At 40.6% G+C, this 20,979-nt stretch overlaps 1 protein-coding gene, 1 long non-coding RNA gene and 10 other non-coding genes across 12 annotated transcripts; 6 read left to right on the forward strand and 6 right to left on the reverse strand.

The window, feature by feature from the left end:
• Window positions 1–906: 906 nt before the first annotated feature.
• LOC137049091 (uncharacterized) lies at window positions 907–10,138 on the forward strand. Its single transcript, XM_067427478.1, has 11 exons — window positions 907–1,576; window positions 2,232–2,318; window positions 2,524–2,676; window positions 3,363–3,500; window positions 4,031–4,114; window positions 4,664–5,154; window positions 5,270–5,597; window positions 5,705–6,506; window positions 6,603–6,812; window positions 8,252–8,673; window positions 8,969–10,138. Exons 1-11 carry the CDS (start codon window positions 1,430–1,432, stop codon window positions 10,136–10,138), a joined length of 4,032 nt encoding a protein of 1,343 aa, XP_067283579.1. The 5' UTR covers window positions 907–1,429.
• Window positions 10,139–12,506: 2,368 nt separating this feature from the next.
• LOC137049196 (uncharacterized) lies at window positions 12,507–15,664 on the reverse strand. The gene is made up of 3 exons (XR_010899568.1): window positions 15,357–15,664; window positions 14,152–14,203; window positions 12,507–13,298 (listed from the first exon to the last, which is right to left on the reverse strand). It is a non-coding gene; the product is annotated as an uncharacterized lncRNA (long non-coding RNA).
• A 52-nt stretch (window positions 15,665–15,716) lies between these two features.
• Window positions 15,717–15,790, forward strand: trnam-cau (transfer RNA methionine (anticodon CAU)). Its single transcript has one exon. It is a non-coding gene; the product is annotated as a tRNA-Met (tRNA).
• Window positions 15,791–16,585: 795 nt separating this feature from the next.
• Window positions 16,586–16,668, reverse strand: trnal-cag (transfer RNA leucine (anticodon CAG)). The gene has a single exon. It is a non-coding gene; the product is annotated as a tRNA-Leu (tRNA).
• Window positions 16,669–16,763: 95 nt separating this feature from the next.
• Window positions 16,764–16,837, forward strand: trnam-cau (transfer RNA methionine (anticodon CAU)). The gene has a single exon. It is a non-coding gene; the product is annotated as a tRNA-Met (tRNA).
• Window positions 16,838–17,619: 782 nt separating this feature from the next.
• On the reverse strand, window positions 17,620–17,702 carry trnal-cag (transfer RNA leucine (anticodon CAG)). Its single transcript has one exon. It is a non-coding gene; the product is annotated as a tRNA-Leu (tRNA).
• A 95-nt stretch (window positions 17,703–17,797) lies between these two features.
• On the forward strand, window positions 17,798–17,871 carry trnam-cau (transfer RNA methionine (anticodon CAU)). Its single transcript has one exon. It is a non-coding gene; the product is annotated as a tRNA-Met (tRNA).
• Window positions 17,872–18,653: 782 nt separating this feature from the next.
• On the reverse strand, window positions 18,654–18,736 carry trnal-cag (transfer RNA leucine (anticodon CAG)). Its single transcript has one exon. It is a non-coding gene; the product is annotated as a tRNA-Leu (tRNA).
• A 95-nt stretch (window positions 18,737–18,831) lies between these two features.
• trnam-cau (transfer RNA methionine (anticodon CAU)) lies at window positions 18,832–18,905 on the forward strand. The gene has a single exon. It is a non-coding gene; the product is annotated as a tRNA-Met (tRNA).
• Window positions 18,906–19,687: 782 nt separating this feature from the next.
• trnal-cag (transfer RNA leucine (anticodon CAG)) lies at window positions 19,688–19,770 on the reverse strand. The gene has a single exon. It is a non-coding gene; the product is annotated as a tRNA-Leu (tRNA).
• A 95-nt stretch (window positions 19,771–19,865) lies between these two features.
• trnam-cau (transfer RNA methionine (anticodon CAU)) lies at window positions 19,866–19,939 on the forward strand. The gene has a single exon. It is a non-coding gene; the product is annotated as a tRNA-Met (tRNA).
• Window positions 19,940–20,721: 782 nt separating this feature from the next.
• Window positions 20,722–20,804, reverse strand: trnal-cag (transfer RNA leucine (anticodon CAG)). The gene has a single exon. It is a non-coding gene; the product is annotated as a tRNA-Leu (tRNA).
• Between the last annotated feature and the right edge of the window lie 175 nt (window positions 20,805–20,979).

The following is a 20,979-nucleotide window of genomic DNA, read 5'->3' on the forward strand; positions in this document are numbered from 1 at the left end:
TGCCTCGTTGGCGCAGTTAGGCAGCGCGGCAGTCTCATAATCTGAAGGTCGTGAGTTCGAGCCTCACATGGGGCAGAGTGGTGCTTTTTGGCACACAAGAGCGTTTAGGCAAAATAGCGGGTTTCTTCATACCCTTTTGTGTGATTGTCCATTCCTTCATGAGCAATGCGATTGAAATCCAGTCATTTTGTAGGGCAGATGTTGAATAAATGCAGAAATAGTATTCCTCTCATATTAACCTAAACTGGGGCAGTGTCACTACAATGTTTTGTTCAGTCTGAACATAATTCTTTCATTCTCATGACGTTTCTTGTCAGTAGTGATGTAATGTTTCGCTTGACATGCCATGAATCTCATTCCATGACATTCCATCCCACAGCCCATAAACCCATGACATGTCATTCCAAGAGATTTCCAGGAATTCCTTGCCATGAAATTCTACTGCACCCCCAAAATTTCAGTCCATGACATCACAGTCAAACTCCAAGAATCCCATTGCATCCCTCCAAAGAAACCCCAAACAAAACATGAATACCCTTTCATAAACAAGTTCTCATTCCGGTAAACATCACAACATGTTATTCCATTGAATGCTATTCTATAAAACATGTCCAATTTCATGAAATGTCAGGACATGACATTCCCTGGAAACTGCATGGAAATTCCACAGAATCCCATACATGGCACAAAAGTGTTACTTTAAAGTTCATACGATGCCGGTGGTCAGAGGTACCGTAGTGTTCCATTGGCTCTGACATGAACTGAAATGCAGTGCTTCGTCAATATTAGTGTGTTACTGGGTCAACTTGCCAGAGGGTTAAAGACTCTACCTGGAGCCCGCAACCAAAGGTTAGGTCTGTCAGAATTGGGATTCGAACCTACGCCTCCAGGGGAGACTGCGACCTGAACGCCAGCTGCCGAAGGATAGTCCGACAATTTGAGGGAAATGTTGAAGAATGTTCAACTCCACAGCCAATCACGGCGAAGCACTATAACATTTGCAACCAATCAGAAAGCGCCATTCTTAACATTTTCTTGACATTTTCGACATTTGACCAATCAGAGTTCAAGGAAATGTTGTGAGCGTGTTTACGCTTGTCACCGCTAGTTGGTGTCAGGAGGCTAGTCAAGCTGTCAATCAAGTTTCCGAGCTGAGCCGAAGGTGGCACGAAGTAATGACAAAGTTCTCGGGGGGCGTGTCAGAGTTCAAAAAAAGTTCAGTAGAGGAGCATCACTGGCACGGAGGTCAGCATCATTTTTACGGAGATCAGGTCATCGGATAAAGTATATTTTTTATACAAAAAATACACCGCGAACAGGTAAGAAACCAAATTACACATTTGAATATGTTGTGTTGAGTTTATTTTGTAAAGAAACAATTTTATTAAGGGTAGTTTTGTCCAAAACGATTTAACCTAGGTCAAAAAAAATGTCTGGAAAAAAATCCCATAAAGCCATGTCGGAAAATGAATGGATAATTCGTCTAAAAAAGTTTGCCAGCACAGGAGTTTGGCCATCAACTGAGGGTAACAGGCCAGCTCCTCGACAGAAAAAGTGGTATGAGATGTATCAAAGGGTGAGTGTGTGCTTAGTTTTTGTGACCTTTTCATGAAATAAACGACTTAAGTGTTTGTTGACTTGCATAATTGAACATTAGAATCGTTTGTTTAATGTATTTGCATAACAGAGCAACAACTTAGAGTTCAGTACAAACATGTACCTGATCTCTTTCATTAGAACAACAAATTAGAGTTCAGTACAAACATGTACCTGATCTCATTCATTAGAACAATGCACTGTTACTTATGGTTTACACTAATGTAAACCAGGTATCAATATTATTTATTTATATATATATATTTATGTAAATAATGTTGCAGGTATTTGAGATTTATTTCATACTATAAAAAAAATACATGGAAGACTTTTTTGGTCTGGGAGGAGATTTGGAGATTTGAGAGAGAGGGGGCAGGGATGTTGGGGGATGGTTTGAAGGTGTGAAATTAAATGTTCCTCTCTTGTACCTCTCTTGTTCTTTTAATGGGGGAAACAAACTCATTCACTTTTTCTCTAATTTTACATTTTTGTGTCTCCCCTTCAAAGAACATATGACAAAAAATAATTTATATAAAAATAAATATGACACTTCCTGGAAAATGACAGTAAATCAATTTGCCATTCCAGTTTAGTTAGAAATGCATGTATTGTGTATTACATGTCAATTTTTACAGATTGAAAAATGTCCGATGCAGTCTCGCGGCCAGACAACTTTACTTGGAGCAGTCCCAAAGTGCATGTGTGGTTTTCACACTCAAAAGGTAACAATGTGAAGATGTTGCAAGTATTTATTTATTTATTTTTTAATTTATTTTTATTATATATATATATATATATATATATATATATATATATATATATATATATATATATATATATATATATATATATATACAGTATTAATTTACTAAACATTTTTCATCATTAAAAACTTATTGTATGTATTTTTGTGGTTGTCTTAAACAGGCCACTGTCTCTACTGGACCAGCACCAAGGGTTGTGGAACAACAGCCTTCCGCTACTGGGCCAGCACAGCAGAGTCAGCCTCAGCCTCAGCCTCGGCTCCAGCCCAAGACTACTCCATCTGTGACATCTAGGATTATACCAAGTTTGTCAAGGGTAATAAAATTTTTCAAAATTTTACGTTTTAAAGTATAACAGTTAAGTTGAAATATAATGAAGTACAGAAAGTAAAAAGCTGAGTTTTGGCTGGTATGTTTTTCACACCTACCAGCATATAAAAACAAATTAGAGTCACAAACAGCTTGCATGTCATTCATGTATAACAGAAATAAAAGGGGGCCTAAGACACTTCTCTGTGGAACTCTATTATTAATAATTGTTTCCTCAGAGATTGTCCCATTAATTTCTCTGGTAACATTCCACTTATGCACCATTAATTATACACATATTATAAATTCAGCCATTTAGCATCTACTTTGTGGCCATTACAAGTGTAATAACCAATTAAGAGGTTCATCTAGGTTGCTCTCTTAACCAAGAGGGTGGTAATACACACACAAAAAAATTACTTTTATACCATTGTCCAGCTTTTTCTCAGTTATTCAGCAAACATACAGCATGAACCACTTAAGGGACACCATTTTACAGAAAACAGTATGCATATTGTATTTAACTATACAGCAAGAAAGCAGTTCCTTTAATTAACACAATAAAATATAGGAACAATAGATTTTTTTTCTCATTTGCCAAATATGTCATTATATATTTGTTGCAGCAATTATATAATTTAATGTATAATTTAAATTTAATCTTTTCATTGAAATTGTTTTTCCCTATTTTAGTTTACCAAGCCAAGATTTGGTGGGTCCCACATTGCTGCAGCAAAGCCCAATCTAAGTATGGCTAGGAAACCATCTCAGGTTGTTGACCAGCCCAGCCCAGCAGTGTCCGGTGATCCTATAACAAGCACCACTGTCTCTGTAAGTACTGGCATAATCCACATTGCATTCTATAAAGACACACTCCAATCCTGTGCACTTTTTAGAAACATATTTTGTATTTCAGGAAATCTCAACGTAATGAACAATACTATATTTCAATTATCATATAGTGTCAATGCGGGCAGATTGGTAATATAGTTGAATATTAAGTGTCCCTAACTGAACAAGCCAAAAGCCAAAGGCGACTACAGTACACTACTGTTTAAAAGTTGGTGAGGGGTTTTTAAAGAAATTGATACTTTTATTCAAGAAGATGCATTAAATACATTTGAAAATAGATTCAAATAAGCAGCGATTTTAAAATGCAATAATATGTCCCAGTATTACTGTTTTTGACTATATTAATCTTCAATATTCTTTTTTTTTAAATACGATTATAGTATTGTATAATTTCATCTAGGATGAGTTAAAATTATCGGACAGTTATGTTTGACTGTTTCTCTTGTTATATATACAACATCTATTATATTTCACTTATATTTCACATCATATTTATTATAATTGTACAGACACAAGACCCTGGAGTTCCAGCCTCTGTCCCCAGAACCACTGCAGATGTGACCAGTCCTACAGAGTCGTGCAGTATTGTCTCTGTAAGTAATTTAAAAATTCTATTGGTCTATAAAAGTAATTGAATTGGCATATTAACTGTAACTTAACACAAAGTAGCGTTAGCAGCTGACACAGTTTAAAATTTTTTTTGGAACATATGTATAAATTTTTTTCTATTAATGTACGGTAAAGTAAGTAGTTGACATCCACTCCAGTAGCTTCCTAAAACACTTTCAAGCTGAATAAACAATAACCAAGTAAACTCATAATGTTAGGACTTGGCTCCCCAAAGGATCAACTTGATATTAAATTTAAAGAAATATTTACATTATTATTTACATAATCAGATGTTTAAAATATTTTAAATAAAGAGATGTTGTTTGTAAAATTACAGAGGATAATCTTTCCTGGCTTTAAGAATATTCATTTCTTTTTGGATGACAGTAGTGATTAATACAAAAATATATTTTATTTTAAAGTTTTGATGTAGCAATAATCACTGTTTTATGTGAGGGTAGTTTTGGAAAAATAAAGTGCTTATTGAACAAATGACCTTGCTAAACTAAATGTTTGGTATTTTTCTTTCACAGACTGCTCCTTCTGGAGCATTGCTGCAAGCTCCATCTGGAGTTCGACTGCATCGTTTGTGGTCGGAGACCTTGCCACAGGAAGATCACAGGTGGATTGCCAGCAGACTTTTTAAATCGGGACCCAAGGGGAAACCAGAGCTTCGTGAAAACCTACAGCTCTGGTATTACCCACCACAGCCAGCACTTACATACAATCAGGCTCCAGCTCCAGACAGATTTTTTTGCCATGCTCTGTTGCTGTGGATGCCATACAAGCTGTGGAGGGTCAAGGTTCTCTGTCCCAATCCTGCCTGTGGACAGCACCAGCTGACAGGAGGCGGTCTGCACAAAAGGGCACGGCAGGTTCTGGACATCGACAGGATGTACAACATGGTCACAGAAACCCTCATCTGTGCCAAGTGTAAAGCCTCGCATGTGTCTTGGAGTCAGACTGTCCTTCAACAGTTGGATCTGGGCCATCGATCTGAGTTTCGGGTCATCCTCACACGGAAGTGAGTACACTTTCATTCCACATCCAGTTGATAGTCCATCATCACATTTATTAGCAAATACTTTACAAAACAAATATGTAAAATATATAAATGTGTGGATTTTGCTTTTCCTAAGGTATGCCTGTGATATGAGGGTCATTCGGCTTCTCCGTGAACGTGGCCTTGGCAACAGTCCCACCCGGGTCATAAAACAACTGCGAGAGAACCACAGCGAGGAGTGGCTCCAGCGGCTGGCCCGGTACACCACGCAATGTGTGGACTTCCTCAATGGACCCGGGGTGTTGCCAGTAAAATTTCAGGAACCCCCAGAGCCTACAGTGGTGCCAAGCTGTAAGTGGCTGCTTACAGTCTACAGCCAAGACATCCTGACAAGGCTGGATGAAATCCATGCAAGGATTACATCCACCTATGGCTCTATCTTGAAGATGGATTCCACTAAAAAGGTTAGTGGTGGATTTTTGTTAATTTATGTTGTTTTTTACTATATCAAAGCATGGCAGTCTGCAGTTTCATTACATTTACAGCATGCTTCATATCATGTATATTACAGATCACCAAGAAGCTGGCTGGGACGGCAAGAGGAACGGGACTCTGGCTTACCTCTGTTGGCAACGAGTTTGGTCAGGTGCTCATAAGTGTGCTTACAGCCCAGGAAGGAGCAGGACTGGACATTATGGTGGATGGTCTGGTGAAACGGTACCAGAAGGCTGGTGTGGACCCACCTGCTGTATTGTACGTGGACTGTGGCTGTTGCACTGAGGTGGGCGAGACCAAGCTCAAAACTAGATTCAGAGGTTGGCCAGATCTCCTGATACGCTTGGACATCTGGCATTTTATGCGCAGGATTGCCTTGGGGTGTACAACTGATGCCCATCAACTGTATCCCATCTTCATGTCACGGCTGTCAGCATGCATTTTTGAGTGGGATGCGGCTGATGTTTCTGAGCTTCGCGTGGCAAAGAGAGAGCAGCTGATATCCCAGGGTTGGCCTGCGCTGACAGATGAAGATGTCCACAAGCATCTCACCAGGGGAGAGCTGGCCCTTCATTGCCGGAGGAGGACCCATGGAGAGGAGACTACCATCCTTCTCCTTGAGCGACTGCTTACAGAGCTCCTGAGCAGCAGGGGCAATGACTCCCTGGGTGTTCCTCTCCTGGACAGAGAAAGGATGGAGCACATCTGGAATGTCCAGAAGAAGCATGTTAAATGCATTCAAGATCCCCCTGGTGTTGTGCTCTATACAGAGACGGGGAGCTTAACCAAGGGAGGCATGCTTCTGAAGACATACAGATGTGCAAGGGGCTCTACTTCTCTCGAGTCCTTTCATTTACATCTGAACCGGTTCATCCCAGGTATGTCTTTGTCACATACAATGTGCATGTGTAAAGAAAGCTCATTAAGTGTCTGTGTTTCTTAAAAACCCGCCATATGCTTGTGTCTATTTACAGGAACCAGTGCGAACAGTCTGAACTTTCAGATTTATCTGCTGGAGGGTCTACACCGGTGGAACCAGGACCGGGAGGCTGCTTCCCTGTCAATGGAGCCATCAGCTTTGCGTAGTTACACAGGAGAACTTGTTCACTGTGTAAACACCAACTACGAAAAGCTGTTTGGCAGGAAAGTGGTCCCCACATTTTGTTCCCCTGCACGTTACACCGGTGAGAGAATTTGTTATTGTTCATGATTTTGCAATTTCTGTGTAATCTCAGTCAATATATTAGATATAACTCTATAGTCTACCGTATCATATTTCTTATGCAAATTTCTAAAGGCCTGTTAGTCCACTGACAGCAAGTTTGCTGAACCCAAGTTCAGTTTAATCAAAATATCCAAAACATTAAAAAAAACTTGGCAATACAAGAAACTGACGTTGACTTGACGTTGGCTAAACAAAACTCTCCAACAGCACGGCAGTTCAAAACGTTACATTCAATGCTAGACAAAGACTGAGGGCTAGAGATAAGGGCTAGACATAAGGGCTAGACATAAGGGCTAGACATAAGGGCTAGACACAAGGGCTAGACACAAGGGCTAGACACAAGGGCTAGACACAAGGGCTAGACACAAGGGCTAGAGAAGGGCTAGACACAAGGGCTAGAGAAGGGCTAGACACAAGGGCTAGAGATAAGGGCTAGACATAAGGGCTAGAGATAAGGGCTAGACATAAGGGCTAGACACAAGGGCTAGAGAAGGGCTAGACACAAGGGCTAGAGATAAGGGCTAGACATAAGGGCTAGACACAAGGGCTAGAGAAGGGCTAGACACAAGGGCTAGAGATAAGGGCTAGACACAAGGGCTAGACACAAGGGCTAGAGAAGGGCTAGACACAAGGGCTAGAGAAGGGCTAGACACAAGGGCTAGAGATAAGGGCTAGACATAAGGGCTAGACACAAGGGCTAGAGATAAGGGCTAGACACAAGGGCTAGACACAAGGGCTAGAGAAGGGCTAGACACAAGGGCTAGAGAAGGGCTAGACACAAGGGCTAGAGATAAGGGCTAGACATAAGGGCTAGACACAAGGGCTAGACACAAGGGCTAGACACAAGGGCTAGACACAAGGGCTAGACACAAGGGCTAGACACAAGGGCTAGACACAAGGGCTAGAGAAGGGCTAGACACAAGGGCTAGAGAAGGGCTAGACACAAGGGCTAGAGATAAGGGCTAGACATAAGGGCTAGAGAAGGGCTAGACACAAGGGCTAGACACAAGGGCTAGACACAAGGGCTAGACACAAGGGCTAGAGAAGGGCTAGACACAAGGGCTAGACACAAGGGCTAGACACAAGGGCTAACCCTAACCCATTCTAGACAAAGACTAATGGCAAACATGAGGGCTTAAGTGCAGAGTAAAAATCATGTTACATGTAAATATCAAATATGATCAGGCTTTTGAGGAAAATGTATTTGTACGTCTCTCAATCATCACTGTATTGCATTATGTTTTGCCATCCACAATTAAAGGTTTTGCGCCTCTGAATAAAAAAATGTTATCAGCTCTATTCTTACAATATCACACTATATGAGCTACTACAAAAGCCTAATTTATCAAATATCATACACAACATTTAATTTCTGCTTGTTTATTGTGTTTGTTTCAGGTGAGCTCATTGGAGTGCAGTACCTGTTCCAGCAGACTGGCCAGTCACTGCAGGACATGAATCCAGACTCTGAGCAGACCGCAGAGCTCATTGAGGACCTCAGTGTGGAGGAGCGAGATGAAGATGAGGGCTTCTGTGACATCAGCGAGGATCACACCATTACTGATCCGGAAGCTGTTCTGTCACCATCCTCCACACTCACACTGGGTTCTCCCACCCTAGTCACCAGCAGTGACATATCTGCACTGGGCTCCACATCCCCTTCACTGCTCCCTGACCCCACACATGGCCTCACACAGTCTCATTCATCAGCTGGACCTTCAGGGACTGCTGTCTCTCCTTTCCCCTCAGAGCCAGAGGATGCTGGTCAGGATGATGACGACGACGATGATGATGATGATGATGATGATGATGGAGAGATGGTAAATACCACTCCTTTGTATTTCTTTCAAATCAAGTATAATATTTTAAACAGTGATGAATTAACATCCATTGCTTTAAATCCAGACTTTCTACATATTCTAAATGTAAACGTAAAGCCTGAAGTCATAAGTAAGCAGGAAATATGCATCAAGTCAGATTTATTTCTATAGTGCTTTGATCTATACATATTGGGTCAAAAGAGCTTTTTTGTGATAAACAGGAAAATAACAGAATTTTGCATCAAATAGATGTCATGTAGTAATTTCTTTGTTTGTGTGTTTGTATTTTTAATAGGCTGTTGACTACCAAAATGTCCCGGGTTATCAGCATGTGGACAGGCTGGCAGAATATCTGGTGGAACTCCGGGGTCACACAACCCTCAGCCTGACCAACCAGGAAGCCAACACAATAATTGCTCTTTGGCAGAACCTGGATGACCAGGACAAGAAAGGGGTGGTGAAAGCAGCTCGTTACCAAAAGAGACTGCTGAGTGGACGCTTCAGAGTCCCAAAGAGGCCCACTCAGAACCCAGGGGTAGAGAGCACCATCAGATGTGTGCTGGGTGCAAGTGGCATAGCTGCTCAGTGGCCTGACTGTTGCCGTCTGGTGGAGACCATCTTCATCAGACTTTGCAATGCTCACCCAAGCCCCAAAAGAAAAGGCAAAGGAGCCCTGTCGAGATGGTCTCTGATCCTGCAAGACTATCGCAGGATAAGGCAGCTTGTACTGGGCAACGGCTTGGTGATGGGAGGGACGTCAATCCAGCTGGTGGAGGTTAACCAGAACACCCTGATTCAGTGGTACAACAACAGACAGAAAAAGCAGGAACTGTCTGTGCTGCTTCAGGGTATTCAGTTGCCTCAGCCCCTCCATGTTGCTCAGGAGCCTCTCCAGGTTGCTAAACGCTTACGGACTGAGCCAGAACAACCAGGGGAACAGCACCAGTTTAAGCTGCCAGAGAGCACAGCAGGTCAGGCAAAGCAGAGGCAGACTTCTGTTGGGCGACCCCCTCTCAGACCCAAGGCACCAGCGCAGAGCCAGATGTTGGTGACACCATCAGCCCCTGGATCATCACTGCAGATGGTACCAAATATTATGATACCAGCAGCACCAGGGTTCCACAGTGTGCCAGTGTTTCAGGTGCCAATGTACCAGGGAGTCCAAATGGTCCAGGGAATCCCAATGGTCCAAGGTGTTCAAATGGTACAAGGAATGCCAATGATCCAGCCACTGTTACAGCCTACAGTGGTGCGGGGAACCAGCTCACAGCCTGCTACACCAGAAACCATGCCTAAGAGACCCTACAGGAGAACTGTAGAGGCAAACACGTGCAAAAAATGTGGGCAATACAAAACCAGTGCAACGGGACATAGCCAGTACAGGGGCAGGGTGTATTGCCCACAGACTGAGACAGTTTGCAAGGAGGTGTGGTTAGAGGAAATGCGGCGAACCATTTCTAAATAATTTATCTTTTTTTAATATGTATATATATATATATTATTGTATATAGCGTGAAATATTTTTAAACTTTATTTAACATTTTCTTTCTTGTTTTTGAAAACCTATTTATTGATTTTTACAATTGTACATTTAATATTTTAAAGTTGTTATTTAACATTTTATTGACCTTTTATGTTTGAAAATTTGTTTAACATTTTATTTTATTTAACATTCATTACTGTTCTGTTTGCATAATTGCAAAATAAAAACAAATTGGCAAAGTGATTGCATTTTGACTTTTTTACTTTCATATAACACTGCAGCAATAAAACATTTGTATATTAAAAGATCATTTGTACATTTCTTGATCTTGTGATAGACCTTTTTCAGCATATTGGTTATTCAGTAATGGGTCGCATCTTTGTTTATAATAATATAATAATAACACCGTTCCATTGATAATTGTATTTTTCTTTAAAGAACATCAAAAAACACAACAAACTATTTATGTGTATTTTATTAGAACTGGAACAGTATACATTAAAAAATATATTATTTCATTTAAATATAAATATTACAAAAATTTGTTTTGTTGACCTTTTTACTTTCATATAACACTGCAACAATAAAAAAATAATTTGTACATTTTCTTATTAATGTGACAAACATTTTTCAGCAAATGGGTTGCATCTTTCAAATACAGATTTGCAAAAGTTCTGTGTGAATGTAACCTAAAACAAATGCTTCATTAGATCAAATATATAATAACTAGTAAATAATAACAACATTGGTAATTTTATTTTTCATGAAAGAATATCAAAAACACAACAAACTAATTACATATGTGTATTTTATTAACACTGGAACAGTATGCATCCAAAAATGTGTTTATTTAATTCAAATATAAATATTACAAAAAGCTGTCTTTTGCTGGAATCGAACCCCGGTCTTGGTGAGCACCTGCAATAGAAAACAGTGTAATGTAAATGCGTGATTTTCCCACACGAAGTAACCGGAAAAGGCATCACAAGACATATGCTTAAGAAGAAAAATCTCTGAACGTCACATTTCACCCTTTCTTTTCTTCATTTTTTCCCTCTCTTCTTCCCCTTCTCCCTTTCTTCCTTCCCCCTTTTCTTCCCTTCTTCCCCGCCTTTGTTGGACTATTGTTCCCCAGCTTGAACGCAGCGCCTTAGACCGCTCGGCCATCCTGACATGAAAGCTCACGGTGAGCAGCGTGTTTGGAGCTGCACCGAATGGCAGATGATCCAGAAGCTACACTGAAAAAAATGATTCATTGGACCAACCTAAAAAAATTACTGTAATTTGTTACAGCTAAATTTATTAGTTTTTCCTCAAGCTATATTTTTAATTTGGTTGAAACTTAACAATTTAATTTAATATTAATCAAAATAGTTCTTCTGCCCAAGATAAAAAAATTACATTCACACAAAGTAAAAATATTGTTTATTATAGAGGCCATGAATCATTTTTCTTACTTTGGTACAACTTAAATTTGTATTTTGGAAAAACTTGCTTTTTATTATAATAACAAAGTATAATTTTTAGTTTGGTCTAAACTAAATAAAATGCTGTAATTTTGTTACAAGCATTTTTTTTAAATTAGCTCAAATTAAATTTCTGATTCTGTACAAACTTAATCATATTTTCTTTAGCCACAAGAAAACATTTTACTATAATATTTATTTTTGCTTTGTTACAACTTAACTTTTACCATGAAAAAAGCTAAGCTTGCTTTAATATAAAAGAAACATTTACATTTAAAATAAAACAAAAACATTGTCAGAAAATAGTTGACTTACTGTAAATAAAGACAGGAATATTCTCTCAAAACACCCAAATGTTTATTGTTTTTCTATAAGATACATCACTGTTGTCAAATTGTGCTGCCAGTAAGGCAAGCCGGTATGCATTTTACACATCAACACTTGGGGAATAAAGTAAATGGTCTTCTCCAGACCTTTTTTTAAACCTTATGTAAACTTCCACTAAATGCAACCACGCTAATGCAAAACTGTTTCGTACACCTCTCCTTTAAAACTCTCCGTTAGTTATGTCAATAATGACTCACCCTAATGTCGCTTCACACCTGTAAGACCTCTGTTCATCTTCACACAGTTTAAGATATTTTATATTTAGTCAGAGAGCTTTCTGTCTCTTCATTGAAAACATATGCACAGTATACTGTCCCTTTCCAGAAGGACCAGAAAGGTAATAAAAACATCATCAAAGTAGTTAGTAAGAATCTCTTGAAGCATCAAAAATACATTTTGGTCCCAAAATAACAAAAACTACGATTTTATTCAGCATTATCAATGGCGTCTAGACATTGCTGAATAAAGTCATAGTTTTTGTTATTTTGGAACCAAAATGCACTTTCAATGCTTCAAGAGATTCTAACTAACCCACAGATTTCACATATGGACTTCTTTGATTATGTTGTTATTACCTTTCTGGTCCTTCTGGAAAGGGACAGTATACCGCATATACATGTTCAATGAAGGAACAGAAAGTTCTTGGACTAAATATAAAATATCAAACTTTTTCTGAAGATAAACAGAGGTCTTATGGGTGTGGAACGACATTAGACAGAGTCATTAATGACATAATTTTCATTTTTGGGTGAACTAACCCTTTAAGACTTGGTGCACGTGTTATGAGCTCCTACAACTTTTGACCTCCTAACTGAACTCCTTTCCACAAATTGTCATAGTGTCAATCATAGTGCAAACAATAAGTACAACCGTAATCAAAGTACTCAATATTCAAAGTGCAAATAGAGATACAAAATTTCTTCAAGCATGATACAGAGCTAAGAGATGCATCTTAACTACATCTGATTGAGCAGACACTATATCATCACAGACAGTGAGAGTGATTACTTGGCTACAATCATGAGTTATTGGGATGACCTTGATAGTTGCCAAATCCTCAAGTTCCACAGTAGATGTCAAGTTCACTAGCGCATCTCCAAAGTCTCTGTCTTGGTATTGCAGTCCTAAATTGCCATTCAACCCACACACTTTCCGGACTTCATCCATAAGATACTCCATTGACTCTGGAATGCCATGAGGGAGAATTAGCTTCCTGGTGTCATCGGGATTCAGAATAACCCGCGACTTGGCTGGCCTTTTGACTGCCAGGTCTGCCCATCCAAAAGGATCTTGTTGAAACAAGAAAAGAAACAATAGTATTAGCTGTAGTACAAAATTGGGCATAGCATCTTACATTAAATTCATATTCACAAATTAATTGATTAACAAATATATTTTGACAGTTCTGGCAAAAAAGAAGAAGAAATTTCAGTCAATATCATTTAGGAAATTTTGAATTCCTCAAAAATGAGAGTGTGATGTTTATCTGCTGACCGCCAGGGTATCCAAGATGTAGGTGTGTAGAACACAAATGAAGATTTTTAACTCATTGCTCGTATAATGCATGTCAATTTTACTTCTATGAGAGTAAAAAACACACAGACATAGGGATCCATATTAAACCCTGTGGCTCGTGGAGACACATTGATGTCTTAAGACATGGAACGATCAGTTTATGCGAGAAACACAACAGTATTTATATTAAAAAATGTAATGCGCCATCACTGCCTGCAAGTGAGATCAAATTAAACGATATGGCACATCTCAATGGGATACAAGCGCTCAAGTGATTTCTTGCGAGTATCTCTACACCATATTTTAGGACATTTGAAGCTTCATGAAATAACTTTGCGTTTTATTGATTTATTTATACTGCCTGGTAAAAGAAACCACATTAAATTGGGTAACTTCTAGATTAGTTTTGATTTGGGGTTCTCTCAAAAAATGTAATAAATATATCAAATAAATTAAATACTGACATGAAGTGAACCTTCCATTGTATTTTTATACTATTATGTAGTGTATAATATTAGCAAGGATACCTCTGTGGTAATTTCAAAGCTATTCTCTAGTGTTAGTCATTCCTATTTAAAAATACATGAAAATAATGTATAAATAACAGTTGTATTCTTTGGGACTCACCAAATTCAGCAAGAAGGCCAAAATTGCAAGATTTCCAGGAAACACAATCAACCTGCAAAACAAAGGAAAAGTTGAAATGTCACAATTTAGTTTGTTGTTGTTGGGGCAGTTAAAGCACTTTCCAAAATAATCACTAGACTGTCATTATTAATTAGACCTTAGACATACTGGTGATATTGTACAATACTAGATTATGCTGACAGGTGAAACAATGGAATATGAATTCTTAAATCAGAACACATTTTCTATTCCAATGCATTTCATAAATGCAAAACGCAGCACGAGTCAGTTCATTCATTACAAGAGCAAAGAGCTATTCATCATAAGTGCCCGTCATTCACACAGAACATGCAGGAGTACTATTTTAATAGTATTTTGCAGCTTAATATTCACATACACAGTAACGATAGGAAGTGACTGAACGCAGCGGGTCACTTTACCGGATATACTCGAATCGGTACCACAGAAATGCTGGTATCTTAACATTTTTTAAATTTCAGTACCAAATTGGGACTAAAGTACCGGTACGTGTGACATTCCTGTGCTTAACTTTCATAGGAATGAATTTGAAAAGTTGAAACACTCACGAGTCACTTTGCTCCGTCTGCATCACTCCGTTATGAATACCCGAGCCGAGTGCTCTGAGTGCGATCGATCCCATCCCCCATGCACGGAGATATCAAAACGGTGCCGTGGGGGCAGGGCGCGCTCGGGCGGGAGTTTTTATTCAAAATCTAAAGTTCATTTAAATGTAGAATACCTAATAGAATAATTATTTTCCGGAGTTATTACACATGGGCTCAATCGAACATTAGCTAATTCGGACATTGGCTTTTTCATATATTGTTCCTGCAGGCTGCAAGGTGCTTAAATTAACTTAACGTTAGTTGACGGTTGCAGTGCATGTGAGAAAAGAGGTATAACTTAACAACGTTAATTTATTCAAGCACTTTGACTAACTTTGTTAGAGACAAACAAGCCTCATCACAATACAGCATCATCAAATTTACATTACATCACAGTGAAATAATAAAAAGTTAACTTTGAATTTGTCAAACAGAGGCTTGGCTATAGCTTTAGCTAACACCTGCACAAACACAGTTGTATGTAAAGTAATAGCCCAGTCGACCATCCTGCCACTAACCATAAATATGAATGAAAAACACTTATTCACGTAAAAAAATAATACAATATCGAATGCTTACCGAGTCAAGGAGATTTCCTGGGCCACAGACCGGAGTCTTGATGTCTTCGAAGCGAAGGGAGCAATGGCGGATTGAAAAACTCTAGCTGGCCGAGCAAGGAGTTCGTTGATGTGACGTCATGGGGTCACGTGACATTAAAAACTCTGGTTTGAGTTAAAAATGCTATTTAACTCAAACTGTTGCTTTTAATTTTGTCTAGGGTGTTCGTTATTTGCTTTAAGGAAACCTGAACAAAACAGGTTTAAACCAGAAATCATGATTTTCACTTAGTCCAATGTAAAAATGTACTTTAAATAAATGACACAGTAGTTTCACTTTTTTCAGTGTAGTGTTCCACCACTCACACTGGCCACAGCGCATGCCTCGTTGGCGCAGTTAGGCAGCGCGTCAGTCTCATAATCTGAAGGTCGTGAGTTCGAGCCTCACACGGGGCAGAGTGGTGCTTTTTGGCACACAAGAGCGTTTAGGCAAAAGAGCTGGTTTCTTCATACCCTTTTGTGTGATTGTCCATTCCTTCATGAGCAATGCGATTGAAATCCAGTCATTTTGTAGGGCAGATGTTGAATAAATGCAGAAATAATATTCCTCTCATATTCACCTAAACTGGGGCAGTGTCACTACAATGTTTTGTTCAGTCTGAACATAATTCTTTCATTCTCATGACGTTTCTTGTCAGTAGTGATGTAATGTTTCGCTTGACATGCCATGAATCTCATTCCATGACATTCCATCCCACAGCCCATAAACCCATGACATGTCATTCCAAGAGATTTCCAGGAATTCCTTGCCATGAAATTCTACTGCACCCCCAAAATTTCAGTCCATGACATCACAGTCAAACTCCAAGAATCCCATTGCATCCCTCCAAAGAAACCCCCCAAAAAACATGAATACCCTTTCATAAACAAGTTCTCATTCCGGTAAACATCACAACATGTTATTCCATTGAATGCTATTCTATAAAACATGTCCAATTTCATGAAATGTCAGGACATGACATTCCCTGGAAACTGCATGAAAATTCCACAGAATCCCATACATGGCACAAAAGTGTTACTTTAAAGTTCATGCGATGCCGGTGGTCAGAGGTACCGTAGTGTTCCATTGGCTCTGACATGAACTGAATTGCAGTGCTTCGTCAATATTAGTGTGTCACTGGGTCATAATCTCTCATAAACTTGCCAGAGGGTTAAAGAGTCTACCTGGAGCCCGCAACCAAAGGTTAGGTCTGTCAGAAGTGGGATTCGAACCCACGCCTCCAGGGGAGACTGCGACCTGAACGCAGCGCCTTAGACCGCTCGGCCATCCTGACATGACAGCTCACGGTGAGCAGCGTGTTTGGAGCTGCACCGAATGGCAGATGATCCAGAAGCTAGTGCTCCACCACTCACAATGGCCACAGCACATGCCTCGTTGGCGCAGTTAGGCAGCGCGTCAGTCTCATAATCTGAAGGTCGTGAGTTCGAGCCTCACACGGGGCAGAGTGGTGCTTTTTGGCACACAAGAGCGTTTAGGCAAAAGAGCGGGTTTCTTCATACCCTTTTGTGTGATTGTCCATTCCTTCATGAGCAATGCGATTGAAATCCAGTCATTTTGTAGGGCAGATGTTGAATAAATGCAGAAATAGTATTCCTCTCATATTCACCTAAACTGGGGCAGTGTCACTACAATGTTTTGTTCAGTCTGAACATAATTCTTTCATTCACATGACGTTTCTTGTCAGTAGTGATGTAATGTTTCGCTTGACATGCCATGAATCTCATTCCATGACATTCCATCCCACAGCCCATAAACCCATGACATGTCATTCCAAGAGATTTCCAGGAATTCCTTGCCATGAAATTCTACTGCACCCCCAAAATTTCAGTCCATGACATCACAGTCAAACTCCAAGAATCCCATTGCATCCCTCCAAAGAAACCCCAAACAAAACATGAATACCCTTTCATAAACAAGTTCTCATTCCGGTAAACATCACAACATGTTATTCCATTGAATGCTATTCTATAAAACATGTCCAATTTCATGAAATGTCAGGACATGACATTCCCTGGAAACTGCATGAAAATTCCACAGAATCCCATACATGGCACAAAAGTGTTACTTTAAAATTCATGCGATGCCGGTGGTCAGAGGTACCGTAGTGTTCCATTGGCTCTGACATGAACTGAATTGCAGTGCTTCGTCAATATTAGCGTGTTACTGGGTCAACTTGCCAGAGGGTTAAAGAGTCTACCTGGAGCCCGCAACCAAAGGTTGGGTCTGTCAGAAGTGGGATTCGAACCCACGCCTCCAGGGGAGACTGCGACCTGAACGCAGCGCCTTAGACCGCTCGGCCATCCTGACATGACAGTGCATGGTGAGCAGTGTGTTTGGAGCTGCACCGAATGGCAGATGATCCAGAAGCTAGTGCTCCACCACTCACACTGGCCACAGCACATGCCTCGTTGGCGCAGTTAGGCAGCGCGTCAGTCTCATAATCTGAAGGTCGTGAGTTCGAGCCTCACACGGGGCAGGGTTGTGCTTTTTAGCACACAAGAGCGTTTAGGCAAAAGAGCGGGTTTCTTCATACCCTTTTGTGTGATTGTCCATTCCTTCATGAGCAATGCGATTGAATTCCAGTCATTTTGTAGGGCAGATGTTGAATAAATGCAGTAATAGTATTCCTCTCATATTCACCTAAAATGGGGCAGTGTCACTACAATGTTTTGTTCAGTCTGAACATAATTCTTTCATTCTCATGACATTTCTTGTCAGTAGTGATGTAATGTTTCGCTTGACATGCCATGAATCTCATTCCATGACATTCCATCCCACAGCCCATAAACCCATGACATGTCATTCCAAGAGATTTCCAGGAATTCCTTGCAATGAAATTCTACTGCACCCCCAAAATTTCAGTCCATGACATCACAGTCAAACTCCAAGAATCCCATTGCATCCCTCCAAAGAAACCCCAAACAAAACATGAATACCCTTTCATAAACAAGTTCTCATTCCGGTAAACATCACAACATGGTATTCCATTGAATGCTATTCTATAAAACATGTCCAATTTCATGAAATGTCAGGACATGACATTCCCTGGAAACTGCATGGAAATTCCACAGAATCCCATACATGGCACAAAAGTGTTACTTTAAAGTTCATACGATGCCGGTGGTCAGAGGTACCGTAGTGTTCCATTGGCTCTGACATGAACTGAAATGCAGTGCTTCGTCAATATTAGTGTGTTACTGGGTCAACTTGCCAGAGGGTTAAAGACTCTACCTGGAGCCCGCAACCAAAGGTTAGGTCTGTCAGAAGTGGGATTCGAACCTACGCCTCCAGGGGAGACTGCGACCTGAACGCAGCGCCTTAGACCGCTCGGCCATCCTGACATGAAAGCTCACGGTGAGCAGCGTGTTTGGAGCTGCACCGAATGGCAGATGATCCAGAAGCTAGTGCTCCACCACTCACACTGGCCACAGCACATGCCTCGTTGGCGCAGTTAGGCAGCGCGTCAGTCTCATAATCTGAAGGTCGTGAGTTCGAGCCTCACACGGGGCAGAGTGGTGCTTTTTGGCACACAAGAGCGTTTAGGCAAAAGAGCGGGTTTCTTCATACCCTTTTGTGTGATTGTCCATTCCTTCATGAGCAATGCGATTGAAATCCAGTTATTTTGTAGGGCAGATGTTGAATAAATGCAGAAATAGTATTCCTCTCATATTCACCTAAACTGGGGCAGTGTCACTACAATGTTTTGTTCAGTCTGAACATAATTCTTTCATTCTCATGACGTTTCTTGTCAGTAGTGATGTAATGTTTCGCTTGACATGCCATGAATCTCATTCCATGACATTCCATCCCACAGCCCATAAACCCATGACATGTCATTCCAAGAGATTTCCAGGAATTCCTTGCCATGAAATTCTACTGCACCCCCAAAATTTCAGTCCATGACATCACAGTCAAACTCCAAGAATCCCATTGCATCCCTCCAAAGAAACCCCAAACAAAACATGAATACCCTTTCATAAACAAGTTCTCACTCCGGTAAACATCACAACATGTTATTCCATTGAATGCTATTCTATAAAACATGTCCAATTTCATGAAATATCAGGACATGACATTCCCTGGAAACTGCATGAAAATTCCACAGAATCCCATACATGGCACAAAAGTGTTACTTTAAAGTTCATGCGATGCCGGTGGTCAGAGGTACCGTAGTGTTCCATTGGCTCTGACATGAACTGAATTGCAGTGCTTCGTCAATATTAGCGTGTTACTGGGTCAACTTGCCAGAGGGTTAAAGAGTCTACCTGGAGCCCGCAACCAAAGGTTGGGTCTGTCAGAAGTGGGATTCGAACCCACGCCTCCAGGGGAGACTGCGACCTGAATGCAGCGCCTTAGACCGCTCGGCCATCCTGACATGACAGCGCATGGTGAGCAGTGTGTTTGGAGCTGCACCGAATGGCAGATGATCCAGAAGCTAGTGCTCCACCACTCACACTGGCCACAGCACATGCCTCGTTGGCGCAGTTAGGCAGCGCGTCAGTCTCATAATCTGAAGGTCGTGAGTTCGAGCCTCACACGGGGCAGGGTTGTGCTTTTTAGCACACAAGAGCGTTTAGACAAAAGAGCGGGTTTCTTCATACCCTTTTGTGTGATTGTCCATTCCTTCATGAGCAATGCGATTGAATTCCAGTCATTTTGTAGGGCAGATGTTGAATAAATGCAGTAATAGTATTCCTCTCATATTCACCTAAAATGGGGCAGTGTCACTACAATGTTTTGTTCAGTCTGAACATAATTCTTTCATTCTCATGACGTTTCTTGTCAGTAGTGATGTAATGTTTCGCTTGACATGCCATGAATCTCATTCCATGACATTCCATCCCACAGCCCATAAACCCATGACATGTCATTCCAAGAGATTTCCAGGAATTCCTTGCAATGAAATTCTACTGCACCCCCAAAATTTCAGTCCATGACATCACAGTCAAACTCCAAGAATCCCATTGCATCCCTCCAAAGAAACCCCAAACAAAACATGAATACCCTTTCATAAACAAGTTCTCATTCCGGTAAACATCACAACATGGTATTCCATTGAATGCTATTCTATAAAACATGTCCAATTTCATGAAATGTCAGGACATGACATTCCCTGGAAACTGCATGGAAATTCCACAGAATCCCATACATGGCACAAAAGTGTTACTTTAAAGTTCATACGATGCCGGTGGTCAGAGGTACCGTAGTGTTCCATTGGCTCTGACATGAACTGAAATGCAGTGCTTCGTCAATATTAGTGTGTTACTGGGTCAACTTGCCAGAGGGTTAAAGACTCTACCTGGAGCCCGCAACCAAAGGTTAGGTCTGTCAGAAGTGGGATTCGAACCTACGCCTCCAGGGGAGACTGCGACCTGAACGCAGCGCCTTAGACCGCTCGGCCATCCTGACATGAAAGCTCACGGTGAGCAGCGTGTTTGGAGCTGCACCGAATGGCAGATGATCCAGAAGCTAGTGCTCCACCACTCACACTGGCCACAGCACATGCCTCGTTGGCGCAGTTAGGCAGCGCGGCAGTCTCATAATCTGAAGGTCGTGAGTTCGAGCCTCACATGGGGCAGAGTGG

The sequence above is a fragment of the Pseudorasbora parva genome, chromosome 20, assembly GCF_024679245.1.
Source record: "Pseudorasbora parva isolate DD20220531a chromosome 20, ASM2467924v1, whole genome shotgun sequence".
NCBI lineage: Eukaryota > Metazoa > Chordata > Actinopteri > Cypriniformes > Gobionidae > Pseudorasbora > Pseudorasbora parva.